Genomic DNA, 14,423 nt, shown 5'->3' with positions numbered 1-14,423 from the left:
GTGGAAATATGGACATAACGCATTATCATCAGCTTCAGCTCCGTAAGAGAGGATAGCAAGAGGAGAATATTGCGGGGGAGAGCGCCTTTGTTTCATCGCACGGCGTCGGACTATGGCGGGAACTCCTGTCGACATGATTTCAGTTGCGATAAAATGAGACAAACAAAAGTGGATACAGGATCTTTGTCAATGACTATCAGATGAATATCTTTTTTGTGGATATATGGCAGTGAACATAAGTTGGCAAGTTGATGTATGTATTCGAACCGCGAAGAGGAAGAGGAATTCCAAACCTAGGACTTGAAAATCTTTGAAAAATTAAGAGGAAACTGCTTACTTATACCCTAAATCTTTGCGTCCTAGGATTAGAAGACTTCGCCACGCTGACGTGTCCCTATCTTAGTCGAGAAGCATCCATCCCCGTAAGGTGCTAGGACCCACCTGACCCTAAATAACCGGAGCCCAGGCCGTGTCATAGCGGGTCAGAACATAGAAGACTCTTGGATTTACTCAAAAGCGTAAAGGAAGATAATATTGTTCACAAAGTGGCCTTTTAACCTCCCTCCCTGCCTCCCTCCTACCTCTAAGTTTTCAATTCTTCAGGTATCAAAATTCTGTTCGGAGAAAAGAGTACAACGTTCGATTTCGGATGATTGTCTCTGTATCCGCAGTTAAAGGCGTATGTAAATTAGCATATCTCACGCTAGGGTTCGGGAATGAAAGCCCAAGAGAGTAAAGGTAAATTTGATTCGAGTACTGCTGTACCCATCATAATTATTGAATATATACATGAGTCTGACCTGTATGATATTGGTGAATATCTGCCCTGAGCACCCTGCCCAAGAGTATAAAGGTCACCCACTTAATTTCATGATGCTCGGCTTATCGAGAAGCTGATATTTAACGACCAGTGGTCAGATAAATCAAAGGCATTCACTTTCATATTCATCTACTCACTTCAAACATTCCCACTAGGCAGATTTAAAAGAAAAAGGACTGGTTAATTATGAAAAAAAAAAGCAAAGTGATGACACTGATCAGTGGAGATATCCATAGGCTAGAAGTAATTCATCTATCCTGGGGTGATGTGTCATGGAACTGGCCGCATTCCTTTGGTGCAGTATCCATAGACTAGGATTATCCATGGTTTGTCTGTGTAGTTCTCAGACCTTGATAACATTGTGGTGTTGAAGATTCGACACTCCTTCAGTGCAGACTCCTTAGCTTTGCATTTTCTTGAATTATCCAAGCCAATTATGCAAAGGGTACAAATTCAACCACCGTAACCTGCAGGCGCGTGTCTTGGAAGGAGACATGTATTGCTATGTGTATCTCCTGAGCCCGTATAAAGTCAGGATCTAGGATTAAACCTGTCTCCTATAAGCTTTTCGGACTTTCGAGATATTGATAACAATACAGTAGTTCCGGGAAACGGTGTCACTACCTACACTCTTTCGTTGTTTCTCGAACCCTAATGCCAAGAAAGACTAAACTATTCCTGGAATAGTCTATGATCTCCCTATTGTACTGGAAGACGTGCGCGTCGCGCACATCGGCCCTGAAACGAGTAAAGGAAGTCATTGCAACTCTTTAATACATGTTTAATCAAATTAGACACGTGATGTGGCTTGAGTCGAGAGACCAATAGGCATCTCCTATCCCTTACAGGCAATAGGCTGTGACGCGTGACCACTTTTTTGATTCGTTGCCTCATTTTAGGCAGCTATTAAGGCATCAATATTCTTGGAAGCTCGGCTTACCTTAAATTCATCGACCGGTGGTGTACATACTGCATTTTCTGACTATGTGTCTGTCGATGAGCAACCCTGTAAAACTTGGTAGGAGCGACACCCTTTTTGGCTAGGTAGGTGCCCATAGAATAAAAAAGTTGGCTGCTCCGACGAGCAAAGTTAATAAAGAATTAGGATGTCTTCAACCTGCTTTAGTTCCACAGGAAGCAAGTACAGTACATCGGAGAGATTTGCTTTAGTGCACCGCCCCGTCTCAAGCAACACTCACGAGGTTGCACTCAATGCGGATGATCAGGAGCGGCAGTCACCAAAGCACGAACCCGATTTCACTTATCGTACTTTGAGAAATCGGCTCGGGCTCAGGAGTTGGAAGTGCGGGCGATGCACGACGGAAGGGACTCCTTGCCTTCAAGGAATACTATCAAAGAAAAGAGACCAGATCGAATCCTTGATTACGTCTATGGTTTGTCTTAGCCAGGAATCCCCAGAATTGAGACCCAAAGTGGACAGGCTTGCTCAACTTGCGCATTGTACATCCCACCGACGGGAGGATCTTCATGATATCAGAAAAGACAATTGGATGGCTGCCTTTCCTGTGCGCAAAAGTGATATACAATATCTCGAAGAGCAAATGATAGAAGTATTCGGATCCGCTTCGACCAGATGTCATGCAGCCATAATGGATTCAAGGCTATGTGGAAAGGATGTTGGGGGTCGAAAGGTTCAAAACTTTCAGAGAACGATTAATGAGATCATGAGGCTCAGGTTATACCAAAGCGATTCACAGATCGACTATTGCCTCTCTATCCTGGAAAAAAACATCTATTGCTCAGACCATGAGCTTACAAAGCCGCTTCAAAAACAGAAAACTTGGAAGTCAAGAATTCTAGAGATTCGCACAAAGGCTGACTTAATGTCTGCCCATTGTGAATTACCAAATGGTATCGGATGCAAAGCCGGCCCTCTAGACACGAAGAATCAGCGAGTGTCAAATGTAATGGTTTCGCCCTCATTAGACGTTAAGGGAAATCGGGCATTGTCTTGGCCGGAAAAGTTTGACACTGCTCCATTCCATATTATATCGAGGAAGAGTAGACGCCAGACGACAACTCTCAACGATTACATCCAAAACAAAATCGACCAAACTTTGAGCCATTCTCATCAAATACCAGGATATGTCTATGTTTTTGAATCAGAGAATTTTCAAGGGTATTTGAAAATAGGATATACGAGCTCTCCGGTGATTCAGCGCCTCCAGAAGTTGACTTTTGGCTGCAATAGGCAATTCAATGTACTATTCCCCACGCCTGCTGAATCTTCAAAAATGGTTCCAAATGCCAAGCGTGTTGAGCAATTGTGCCACGCAGAATTGGTTGATTGCCAAGTCTATTTTGATTGTACAGGTTGTCTATGTGAGCATCGGGAATGGTTTCGAATTTCTGCAGCAGAGGCGATTGCCACAGTCAAAAAGTGGTCCGCGTGGATGAATTCTACTCCATATGACCCGGCGAATGGAATCTTGAAAGAAAAGCAAAGACAAAGGATTTCCAAGATGCATAATTTCAGGAATGAGTTAGCAGGTGCTGCTACTGATAACACCGTGGCGATAGAAGACATTCCCTAAGACGCTCTGACCTATAATTTAACTTTGGAAACCAATCGAAAATGTCGTTCTTGTTCCTTAAAGAGTTACCCCTTATGGCACCAATATAATCCTAATAGGACTATACTACATATTCATCTTGCTAACATCGATTCTACTTTAAGTGAGCCAACCACGGAGCTTATAATATTAGTCAGTATATGAATTCGGACATAAGGCAGCGCAGTTATATATAGTCCCTTGATCGTGGAGAAAAGAAAGATAAAGTCGATCCTAAGAAAAAGGACAACAAAAAGAATGGTCAGGAAGAAGATAAAGGCAAGAAGGTAAAAAGTTCCGGACTTAGTTAATGTCACCGCTTACGAGTTAGTTTTAATACTGATCAAATATACAGGACAATCCTCTGAAGGACTCGGAAGAGTAACATGTTTTTGCTATCTACCTCAAGTCAGCTCTCTAACCCACTGAGCTCGATAAATTTGTTATAGACAAGCAGAAAGAGAAACTGGAACTTGAACTCCGAGTGGGTAGCCTCCACTCCTAATAGCCCTGCTATTACTCACTAGTGATAGAAAGCCGAGCTAGCAAAAGACCCCGCGGTTAAATTAGCAACTAGTTCATACAACCATAGCCTCTACATGGCTCAAGTTACTACGAACAAAATAGTGTGGGTTGGCATGACGAATTAATTAAGCTCTCGCTTACTCCTCTAGGCCTATCTCGGACATGACGGAACCCGACTAGGATTACATTATCGCGGGCAACTCTTTACTTGTGAGGACTTCCACATTCTTCTTCATGCTAGTAGCGTTGACCGGTTAGTAACTTCCATTCCCCCCAAGAACAGGCATGACATGATCTAGAAACCCCGGTGATCAAGAAGACACAGATTCATATTTCATGCACTGCCCCGAAGCGGCTCAGCCTATCGTCACCGTTCTTGGAACTGTTATTGAACGCGGGGGTCAGCTAAACGATGGCCCAACCCTATTACACTATCGTTTCCAATCTACCGTTTACAACAGTTCGTCCCGAGCCCATCACACATTCCTTCTGACCGCATATTTCAAGAATGGACAACGCTGGGCAAACTTTCCACCACTAAGCATCAACGCTAGCAATTTTCTAACTGGGCGTATTTTTGGCGTCACTAAAGAGAATCGCCAACTAGCTGTGATTACGGACGATATACATTTCCTTCCAACCATATCGCAGTCTCTGCCCCCAACCCCATCTTCAACAACTGGTAAACGAAAACGCCAGGACCGCTGGTCCCAAAGGGCTAACGCTCGGTCTCCGTTCAAGTCTGCGTGAGAAGGAGATTCGACCTCAACCATCCAACTATCGCACACACCCACTGAAACTGATTCTCTAAATGACGACGACGAGGAAACCCAGATAATTGGGCCAGACGCATCCGATGATACAGTCATTAGCGGAATCAGCTTCCTCCCTAGAGACTAATTTTCTTTTCCCGACCCACTGCCAAGGCCTTAGCGTAGATCGTGTATTGACTGGACAGCGCCAAGTGAGGGCCGCCGTAAAATGCTCCTTTTCTAGTACCGTATCCATCAACGTTTACCGCCAACGTTCACAGCATCTAGTGCAATGTTACGGAAGAATGTACAGTACCACACACGGCGTATTTTACAGCGGCCCTCAGCTTGGTGTGGCCCGATCAATGGAAGATCTGCGCTAAGGCTTTGGCAGTGGGTCCCGAGAAAAGAAAAGCAGGCTGTAGGGAGGAAGCTGATTCCGTTACCTACTGTAAACACTAGGGGCAGAAGGTTTCATCGATGAATTATAAAAGCAAACGTGGCCTCTAATCCCATTATAGTATATAATTCTCAAAACGTATTTACGCTAAATATAGTATAGTATAGTAAAGTCTTTAGAAATAGACAATTTATGTAATTTCGCAACGAAGATGAATAGTTTGATGATAGTACTAGCATTTGCCCTAGGCGTTATAGCCACTACTACACCTTACACTATCCAGCCCCGAACATCTATCACGGTATGCCTTGTCAGATTTCTTTTGCTTCCATTTTCTGACTAGCAATAGAAGCTCTTATCTCCACTTAAACTTGATGCTTGGGAAGCTCTAAACTGTCAGGGAGACTTTGCTTATACTGAGTTCTCAAATTCTGTCATGGGACGTAATATATCAAACTATTTCGTCTCACAAAGTTTCCGACTTAATCGGAGCCTTGAAAGGACTGAGCAGCTAGATCTCTCGGTGGCAAACGATTTAGTGACATGGGATTCCGATGAAGATCAGTTATCTCATAATGACTCGTCTTGCACTAACTTCTTGCTAAGCTACTATGCCATAAACGGAAGTTCGGTATGCCATAATACTCCAAAGTTCACGTGTCATAGACTATGGAATAATCTAGGCCTGGGATCAGAAATGTGAATGGACTGTTGGAGATATAGGTTCAATGGTTATAGGCGCGCTAGAAACCAGTTTCACATTTTTACTCTTTTTTCTTTTCTTTTAAAACTCTAGAGATCATGAAGTAGAGGCTACACGGCTAAGTGAGTATCTTATTAAATGCTCGCAAACATATATGGCAGCTTTCTTACTATATACCTAAGAATAATCTCCAAAGAAGAAAAACGCTACAGTACTCAATCCTCACCACTACCCTATACTCCTACGCTAGGGAGACGTTCCCAAAGACCACGAAAAACATCCTAAACTATTGCTCAATCAAAATACAACAGTTGAAGTCTTTACATAACAAGTTCAATCCTCCTTTTCCATGATCCGGGTATTAGTCATGCTAGTGTCTCCCTCATTGGTTTACCTTATTCAATATGCATGTTATCTTACGATTCACAAATTCAATTCTCTATTTACGCTCTACTATCTTACCGCTCACTTCTTTTCATCGTTTCAGGGCCGATGCGCGCGCCGCGCGCGTCTTCCAGTTCGTGAAAACCGGAGAATTTATATTCCAATATTTGCTCAAATATGGCTTAGTGTGTCTTGGCATTAGGGTTTGAGAAACAATCAAAGAGTGTAGGTGGTGACACCGATTCCCGGAAATACTGTATGCGGTACGCAATCCTAACCTTCAACTACTTTTCTTAGAAGACCATTTTAAGCTCGATTTTATTGACATACTTAAATCTGGTTGAATGATCTTATTTTATATAGCACTTGAGCTATGTGTGCAGATAGCTGCCGCAGGAAATGCAACAAGAAGCCCCCATCTATTTCAAATATAACAACAAGCCACAAAAGAGGTTCGCTTAGCAAACGAGATGAGCCCTCCTAGATAGCCGCCCTGGGATTGAGCATCCGCGAAGATTTCATGCTACTTATTGTCAATTCATAGTCTTCAGTAGAAAATCGCGCATCTCACCTTCCGAAGCTGTGATAAAGGAGTCCCAATGATTGTCTGCAAAAAGTCTCTGCTTAATGAACCAAATGCGCTTGATTTGCTACCAATTAATTCCGATGTGATAGACCATAGGCACTGGTTATAATCTGGAAGACTATTTTGTTGAACAAGGTCGAGTCCTCCTAAGAGCGATTGGTACATTTCCCGATGTAGGTAATTTAGACTTACCAATTTTGACCACTCCATTATCAGTGACTAGAATTTCCGATGTACTAAGTGTGGGGTTGTTGAGCTCATGATCAGTGAGATAAATTAACCCATCCAAAAGCTATCCAGGTATACACACATTAGCCTATGGAGGTTCTTTATTTGTCACTATGTCGGCCTAGAAGTGATACCTGAGAAAGGATACAGCCCATCTCATGATCACTGAGCTGTGCATCACAAGCGACGATATTATCCAAGGAAACTGCGCAATCTTCATGTAGATAGAATAATCGGTCGTCGTGGAGAAAACATTCATAGGCGGAAAGTAAATTCCTGTGCTGGTATTGTTGAAGGATATTGAGAACCTGATCAATTTGTGCTGTCTCCCTAATAGTAGCAAGACGATAAGGGTAGGTATGGCAAATCGCTAAATATGACTCTCCGGCTAAGTCGTAGTTGTACACGGGGCGAAAGGTGTCCCATGGGCTCTCATGACGGACAACCAATGTTTCTGATAAGCTGGTCTTAGTTTTGGCTGCCTCTGCCAAAGCTAAATTCCGAATAGGCCCGTGAAGTCTTTTCTTTTCTGGTCTGACTAAGGCCACCTGCTCCGCTCTTTCTTGACGGGGTCGTGGACGAGGGCTGTGACATTTATCTTCTTTTGAATCACATTTCCTCTTCTTCGTGATTTGACTATCTTGTGGTATTGGCCTTCCCTGGCTGGAAGGGAACAGATGAAGCTCCGTACCTGGCCGGGACAGTGAGCACATCGGGTAAATGATGCACTGTAAGGTTTTCCCACGGCTCTGTATTCATTTTAAGCCACGGATCAGACGATCCGTTGACCTAGATGACTAATTGTTGAACAAGCGTTCAGGAAACCTTCAAGATAGGTACATATTGCCTCTGATCTCATACTTTTCGATCCTCTAGTCTCTATCTAATATTGCTGAATATAATACGAGGTAATAAACTATGGCAGAAGACATGGATAACCTATGGTTCAGCGAAACCTCAAAAAGCTTCCAGGGAACGGCGAAGGTTGGTTTAAACCAATTTGTGTTTGACCAACGCCAAGACCGAGAATTTGATGAATCAAATGCTGAACGTCTCGTGAATATCTTCAATAAAGAGGGCTGTCACAACTTGGCCTCATTACATAGAATTCCCGTGATCGTCTCCCAGAATGATCTTCACCATGCCCTATGCGCGGCCAAAATTAAGATAGGCACTTTGGTAAAGAATAAAGACCCCCCCTTTCCTGCTATTCCCAACACATGTACAGGCACTCCATGGGAAGCACCGAATTGCGGCCGGTAAAAGAGTACTCCCGCCTGAAAAAAGATGGTGGGCTGTTGATATCTATCTCAATGGTAGTGACCTTTGCAAACAATGAAAGACTGCGCTAACGCAAGGCTTGTAGATATCAACAGTGACCTTAAGCGCTCCCTTATAGAGGAGTATACGAATGAACTGCCTTTTAGTGATGGGCATATCTATTACAAAGTTCGTCAAGCAGCTTTTTGTGGAGATGCCGCCACCGAGAATCGTTGGAAGGCCCGGCTATGTGCAAATAGTCAACTTCGACTTAAATATTTTTTAGCGGCCAATGATCTCCGAAACGCGTTAGACATGGCTATATCTATCCCTGGAAACCGATTTGGTCTACGGATCAGTATGTTTCACCGCCTCCAGGCAGTGAAATGTAATGAGGTATGGTTCATGATCCTCCTATGAACATTACATAATGTTATCTCAGTCTGATAGCAAATGTCTTAGGAGATATGCCATTATTTAGAGTACATATACAGTGTTTGGCTCTCATTTGTCGGAAACACAGGGCTTTTAGCGAAATTAAGTCAAAGAACGGTGCAAAAGCTTCAGCTTCTTGTGCCTTCATGTGAACTAAGCCGATTATCTCGTTTAAAAAAAGAAGTATTGACAGAGTTTGCGGAAGAGGACAGACGTCATATCTGGAAACGGATCCAGAGGTTTGATCGTCTGATACCATCATTACATTCCTTTTTCCAAGATTTCAAGATGCTTGAAAGCTGCGCAGATTGTTTACATCGGTTGTTTCATCGTGATAGCAGCCGCACCGTAAGACAAAGCTTTGATTTCATTTGGACCGGATATCATAATCAGAAAGGCCTCATACAAGTATCAGAGACACAGTTTCGTGCATCTTCCAACATCATTTCTGATACTGCCTATCGTCAAATGTGGCTCTTTGCTATGCGACATTATCAGGATATTCCGAGAGATGCAAAGAAACCGGATTGTTTAGTCAAGCCAGTACAGGCAAAACCAGACCAAGCCAGCATTTTCAGTATGGCAAAGCTAGCTCACAAGCTGGGTTTTCGTTCCCCTCAAATAAATTCTATCTTGAAGGAGTCGCCAGACCGTGCCATTGCTGAAGATGCTTTATTAAAGGCTCGAAAGGTCGATCGATTCAGCTACAACACGAATGATTTCGAAACTCTCATAGAAAGGATTGTGGATTGCTTCAATGCCGCCTCGCCTGTAGCTCCCAAGGAAACGATAAGTGTCGAGACGCCGCTCACAAGGATACAACACCGTTGTGGCTACCCAACTGTTGACAATGTTCAAAGTTATGTAAATCAACTCTTCCTTGACCAAATTGATTCAAATTGGTCTACGCCTAGTTGCGTGACAAGCCTCCTTGTGCGACATAGCGTCTATGTGGCGTTCTTTGGTTTCCTTTCGGAAGAGATTCAGCCTGGCGCAAAAGATCACGATTATCGTTCACAAAGTGAGCAGTGTGGCCAGCGCCCTGCAAGTAGTGTATACAGTCAGTCTCCAAGGAACGAATCGCCGACTACTCAGCACCAGCTCCTGGATCCTTTGCAGCATATTGAAGTGGGGGATGAAACCGGCCAACCTAGAACGGCATTTTTTGATGATAATGTAGGAAGTGCAGCAGATGAGTTGTGGGAACAGGTTCTTAATGAAGACGCAGCAAATTCCATCCGTGAGCCAGATATTCTCAGTACAAAAAGCTTTGATCATGACTCGCAAAATGCTACAGAGGGGCTATGGGAGCAAATCCTACATAAAGAGGCACAACAAGGCCCGTCGAGATTGACCAGCTTAGAAGAGGCCCATGATTCGAAAAATGATCGGCATCTCGACCGCACAGGTCTCATTCGGAGATACTCTACTTCCACGTCAAGCATATCCACCACCAGGGTGACAAACAACCGCAATCTCGCAATGAAAAAGCTAGAGGCCAGAGATACACAGAACGAAACAGTCAGTGATGCAAATAAGGGCTTTATTTCTTCGCCACTAGTAGATATTATGAAACACTTCAGACGGACACAAAGCTCCGTGAATCCAATTGAATTTCTCCCAGAACGGCCCCCTGATTCTTCACAGGCCACCAGTTCTGCGAAGCCTGTAGTGCGAGCGAGTTCATGGGAAACTGACTCAATTTCTGTTGATAACCCTTTGCGAGGGACGACATTACCAGGCAAATTAATCCTTCTTAGAACGCTAAAGCTTTATCATGGTGAATGGCTTGAGCTCGAACCATATTCGTGGGACTCTACCAGAGCTGGGCAACTCCAGCAGCTTGTGGAAAATTTTCAAAAAAGCGGATATGTTGTTTGTAATGGGAGTGGGCGAGCTATAACAGCGCGAAACTGCTGTCGGGCTATCGTCACCCAAAATGTTTTACTCCTCATCCCACCGGGACACCCGAAAGTGGGGCTACCTCAAATATAGAATACATAAGAAGTTAATTAGGATCGCATGTTTAACTTAGCCTTTATCCTAGGAAACTATCATCGTCGTAAATGGTTATTCGTTTCTGCGTTGCTGAGACAACTCATGTCACAAGTACTATTGACCTAAGACAACTCTTGACCTAAGAACAACTCTTGACCTAAGACAACTCATGTCACAAGACAACTCTTGACCTGAGACAAATCTTGACCTAAGACAACTCATGTCACAAGACAACTCATGTCACAAGACAACTCATGTCACAAGACAACTCATGTCACAAGACAACTCTTGACCTGAGACAAATCTTGACCTAAGACAACTCATGTCACAAGACAACTCTTGACCTAAGACAACTCGTGACCTAAGACAACTCATGTCACAAGACAACTCGTGACCTAAGACAACTCATGTCACAAGACAACTCTTGACCTGAGACAAATCTTGACCTAAGACTACTCATGTCACAAGACAACTCTTGACCTGAGACAAATCTTGACCTAAGACAACTTTTGACCTGAGACAACTCTTGACCTAAAGGCCAAACAGTTAATGAGGTGCTTCGTAGGGACTTAGAATCAAATAATTAAATGAATGCGATAAATTTACTATAACGTAACCGGTAAGCGAGCTGCGCAGCTAGAATAACATAGTAAATACGATAGAATATAACTTGATATATCAACAACCACTGACTGAATTCGTTTGATTTTCTGGACTTAGCTCTTTATATGCCTTTATAATAGGTAATAGGTTCCAAGGAATGATCAATGCTACATTATCACGTTTGCAAGAATTACGTTTATTACAGCCCACATATCATATATAGCCGATATATGAGTGTAATATCATTACGAGAAACTTAATACTTTGCCAAGTGGATAGTACAGATATGAAATGAAATACAAAGAACTATGGATAACTATCTACGGTTTAAGATTAGAAGTGGATGAACATCTTAAGGCTTAATTGGATAATTCCAGCTCCCGTGGTCAAAGTGAAAGCAGCCCAGGTGTTTACAAACACGGATTTCCCTATAGATCCCTCTAGAAACGAAGTTGATGAAAGGGCCTTTGCAAGGCAGCAGTATACTGCCGTAGCCATCGCCGAAGCGACAAGATTTGATACTATCGCAATCTAAAATTTCATAAGCGACCGGTCTCAACCAATCGAGATTCCCACTTACACATATGATAAGTCCCTTCAAGATACTTAATCCACTGAATGTGCTCGGAAATAGACCCAAAAAGAGAGAAGTTGTTGTGAAAATAAATGCAAGAATATATGCAGCGCTCATGAACCTCGAGGCCTGGTGATAAATCTTTTCGAGTCGTTCCACCTCGGCAGGTAGTATTTTATTCACAATGGCTTCATCGAGACCCAGCGCCTCTGTGAGATTGAACCAGTTGTTTATACTTGGGGATGTGCAGTTATTCACTTGGTTAGTATCTGAGCTGCCCTGACAGTAACCCCAAAGCCCTACACGATAAAACCCTGGTAGCTGATTTTTGATATTTTCGATATCATTCATAGCCGAATTTACCGAAGATTGGGCTGTCTGTATAGTATTTTTTGCACTACTAACAATACTTGAAGCCTCATTGAGCACTTCGGTGGAGCCGGAGGCTTCGCCGGCATCATTAGAAGCTGTATCTAGCGCGGAGGATATAGAGCCCGTCAGGCCTCTTTGCCCAAGGCTCATGAAGACCTTCTCTAGCTCAGAATATACACCAGTAGTGTTTGTCTATAGCTGATGGCTTAGCTTAATGTAAAAACCATTTCTCATTAGATTGTTTGATACCTGAAGGAAATATAAATTGCTTTGGGGACTAGACGATGCTGTGCAGCTTATCCCAACAAAAATAAGGCATATAGACGATATACCCAAGAAAATGCATGGGATAATACCAAGTACAGTTTTGAAAGCTAGCATATTGAATAGCTAATCTTATCGCCACAATACTCGCATCAAGCTCATAGGTATCTGGATGATCACTATGTTAAATACAGCCTACGAGGTAGTTGAACTTACGAAAAGATATTCTATAAATATAAAAGCTTCTCGTTCAACAGCCATAAGATACTTAGGTATCACTATTGTGTGAAGGAGATTTTTAAATTTAAGCATGCTCTCCATTTCGACTTGGATTGCCAAGAAGGCGGGACTCCTTCGGGTCGAAGTTCATGTCATCCGTCGAAGAAAAGGGGGAAGAATAAAATACATTCATTCAATTTTCCCATCCCAATCATCATCGGTACGCTGAAGTCTCTAATGTCGTTTCTGCAACAAAATTATAACCAAAGTTCTATTAGGATGTTACATATCGTCGCACAAGCCTCTGTACGCCTGGTGGTAGGGAAATTTGTACTCCAATCCAGGGCTCCATGGACGACAAATCTTCTATTTGGGAGCGTAAAGAACTTGCTTAGTCTATGGAAATCAAAAAAGCAAGATGGCATATCAATATTGTCGCAAATTCAAAGACTTGTTCGGGATTTGTGTCTACACCGCCATAGCAAAGTCAAGGAAAGATGTCTTTGAGCCGGTTGCAAGCTTTAGTAATGAAATGCATAAAGAACCACACCGTTGAACACAAGAGCAAAAGCAGCGCCTTAACCAACGGGCTTTTTTTTTCTTTTTTATCTTTTCATTTTTTCAAAGGAAATTGTTACTGCCTCCAGATGATGTAGTCTAGTCTATAGTGTTACTACGGTAACACGGAACTTAGCTTTTTCCTTTCATAACATGTTCTGGCGAGGCTGAACATAGGGGTTAAACATGATAAACGACACTTAAAAAGGGCTAGTTTCAATTATTAGCCTAGGGTAGATCCGGACGCGCTTGAACTTAATTTGAAAGGGAAGGTGTTTCTCATTTTCCTATTATGATAGTTCTCATACTAGAAGTGCTTCAGGTCTATGGTCAATTCACTAGATTTCTAGTATACCCCGCTATCATATAACCACGCTGTGTAGAACAGACCGAGCCTTTAAACCTTTACCTCGTTTACGTCCTAGGAAACAAAATATGTGCTATGTCCTAATAATAGTATTTAAACAAACTTAGCTCTCATTTAGGTATTCTTTTGAGTTAAAAGAAGAGATAGAGCACATAGAATCTCCCTAAAAAACGTGAATTCTTTATTTGCATTCCTCTATGGTCAGCTTTTATATTCATATATAGCGTATTTTCCGGTATATGAGAACACTATATCTATGGCTTTATTGTGAGGTCTACATTTGTAGGGCACGATTCATTTTCTAGTGGTCCAATCAAACTCAGCGAGGAATTGGTGTAAATTAACTCACACACCTATTTTCCCTTTCAATTAATAACAGTTTTTGATGCGACGTGGTTATAGCTTTTCACTTTTCATTCTCAAGGGATAGTAACACAACCGGCTAATTATTTAGATAAATACTGCAAAGGTCGCACACTTCCCCTGACTTCCCAGTTCCACCAAGTAGCGTTCTGAGTATTAACAGCTCTCATTCCTATATAGAAATATATCGAAATAAAATGCCCTCCCTTAAGCACATCCCACGGGAGATATTCAGCTCGATCGTTAATGGGCTACATCCAAACTCCACTAAGAGTATGGCTGATGCTCTTCTTTTCAGCGACAGTCAAGAGAACAGGCTTTGGAGAGCCATTTTTAAAGACGACCAGTGGATTGAGAAGGCTGCTGAGCTAGGTGCTAGCCCTGCACTTGTAGGGCCAAAACTGCGAATGATCGGAACCTCAGGGTGCAAATCTTCCCG

General features: G+C 42.6%; 2 protein-coding genes across 2 annotated transcripts; both read left to right on the top strand.

Annotated features, from left to right (window-relative positions):
* Positions 1 to 4,254: 4,254 nt before the first annotated feature.
* N7484_006758 (uncharacterized protein) lies at positions 4,255 to 4,668 on the top strand (the record flags this gene model as incomplete). Its single annotated transcript, XM_057117176.1, has 1 exon — positions 4,255 to 4,668. One exon carries the CDS (start codon positions 4,255 to 4,257, stop codon positions 4,666 to 4,668), a length of 414 nt encoding a protein of 137 aa, XP_056973059.1.
* Positions 4,669 to 8,306: 3,638 nt separating this feature from the next.
* Positions 8,307 to 10,279, top strand: N7484_006757 (uncharacterized protein; the record flags this gene model as incomplete). The annotated part of the gene is made up of 3 exons (XM_057117175.1): positions 8,307 to 8,589; positions 8,860 to 10,226; positions 10,250 to 10,279. The coding sequence occupies 3 exons, from the start codon at positions 8,307 to 8,309 to the stop codon at positions 10,277 to 10,279; spliced, it is 1,680 nt and encodes a 559-aa protein (XP_056973058.1).
* Positions 10,280 to 14,423: the final 4,144 nt, after the last annotated feature.

The sequence above is a fragment of the Penicillium longicatenatum genome (assembly GCF_028827895.1).
Source record: "Penicillium longicatenatum strain IBT 33135 chromosome Unknown contig_3_segment0_segment0, whole genome shotgun sequence".
Lineage (NCBI taxonomy): Eukaryota > Fungi > Ascomycota > Eurotiomycetes > Eurotiales > Aspergillaceae > Penicillium > Penicillium longicatenatum.
Note: the sequence above shows the minus strand (reverse complement) of the source record. Positions and strands in the feature narration are given on the sequence as shown.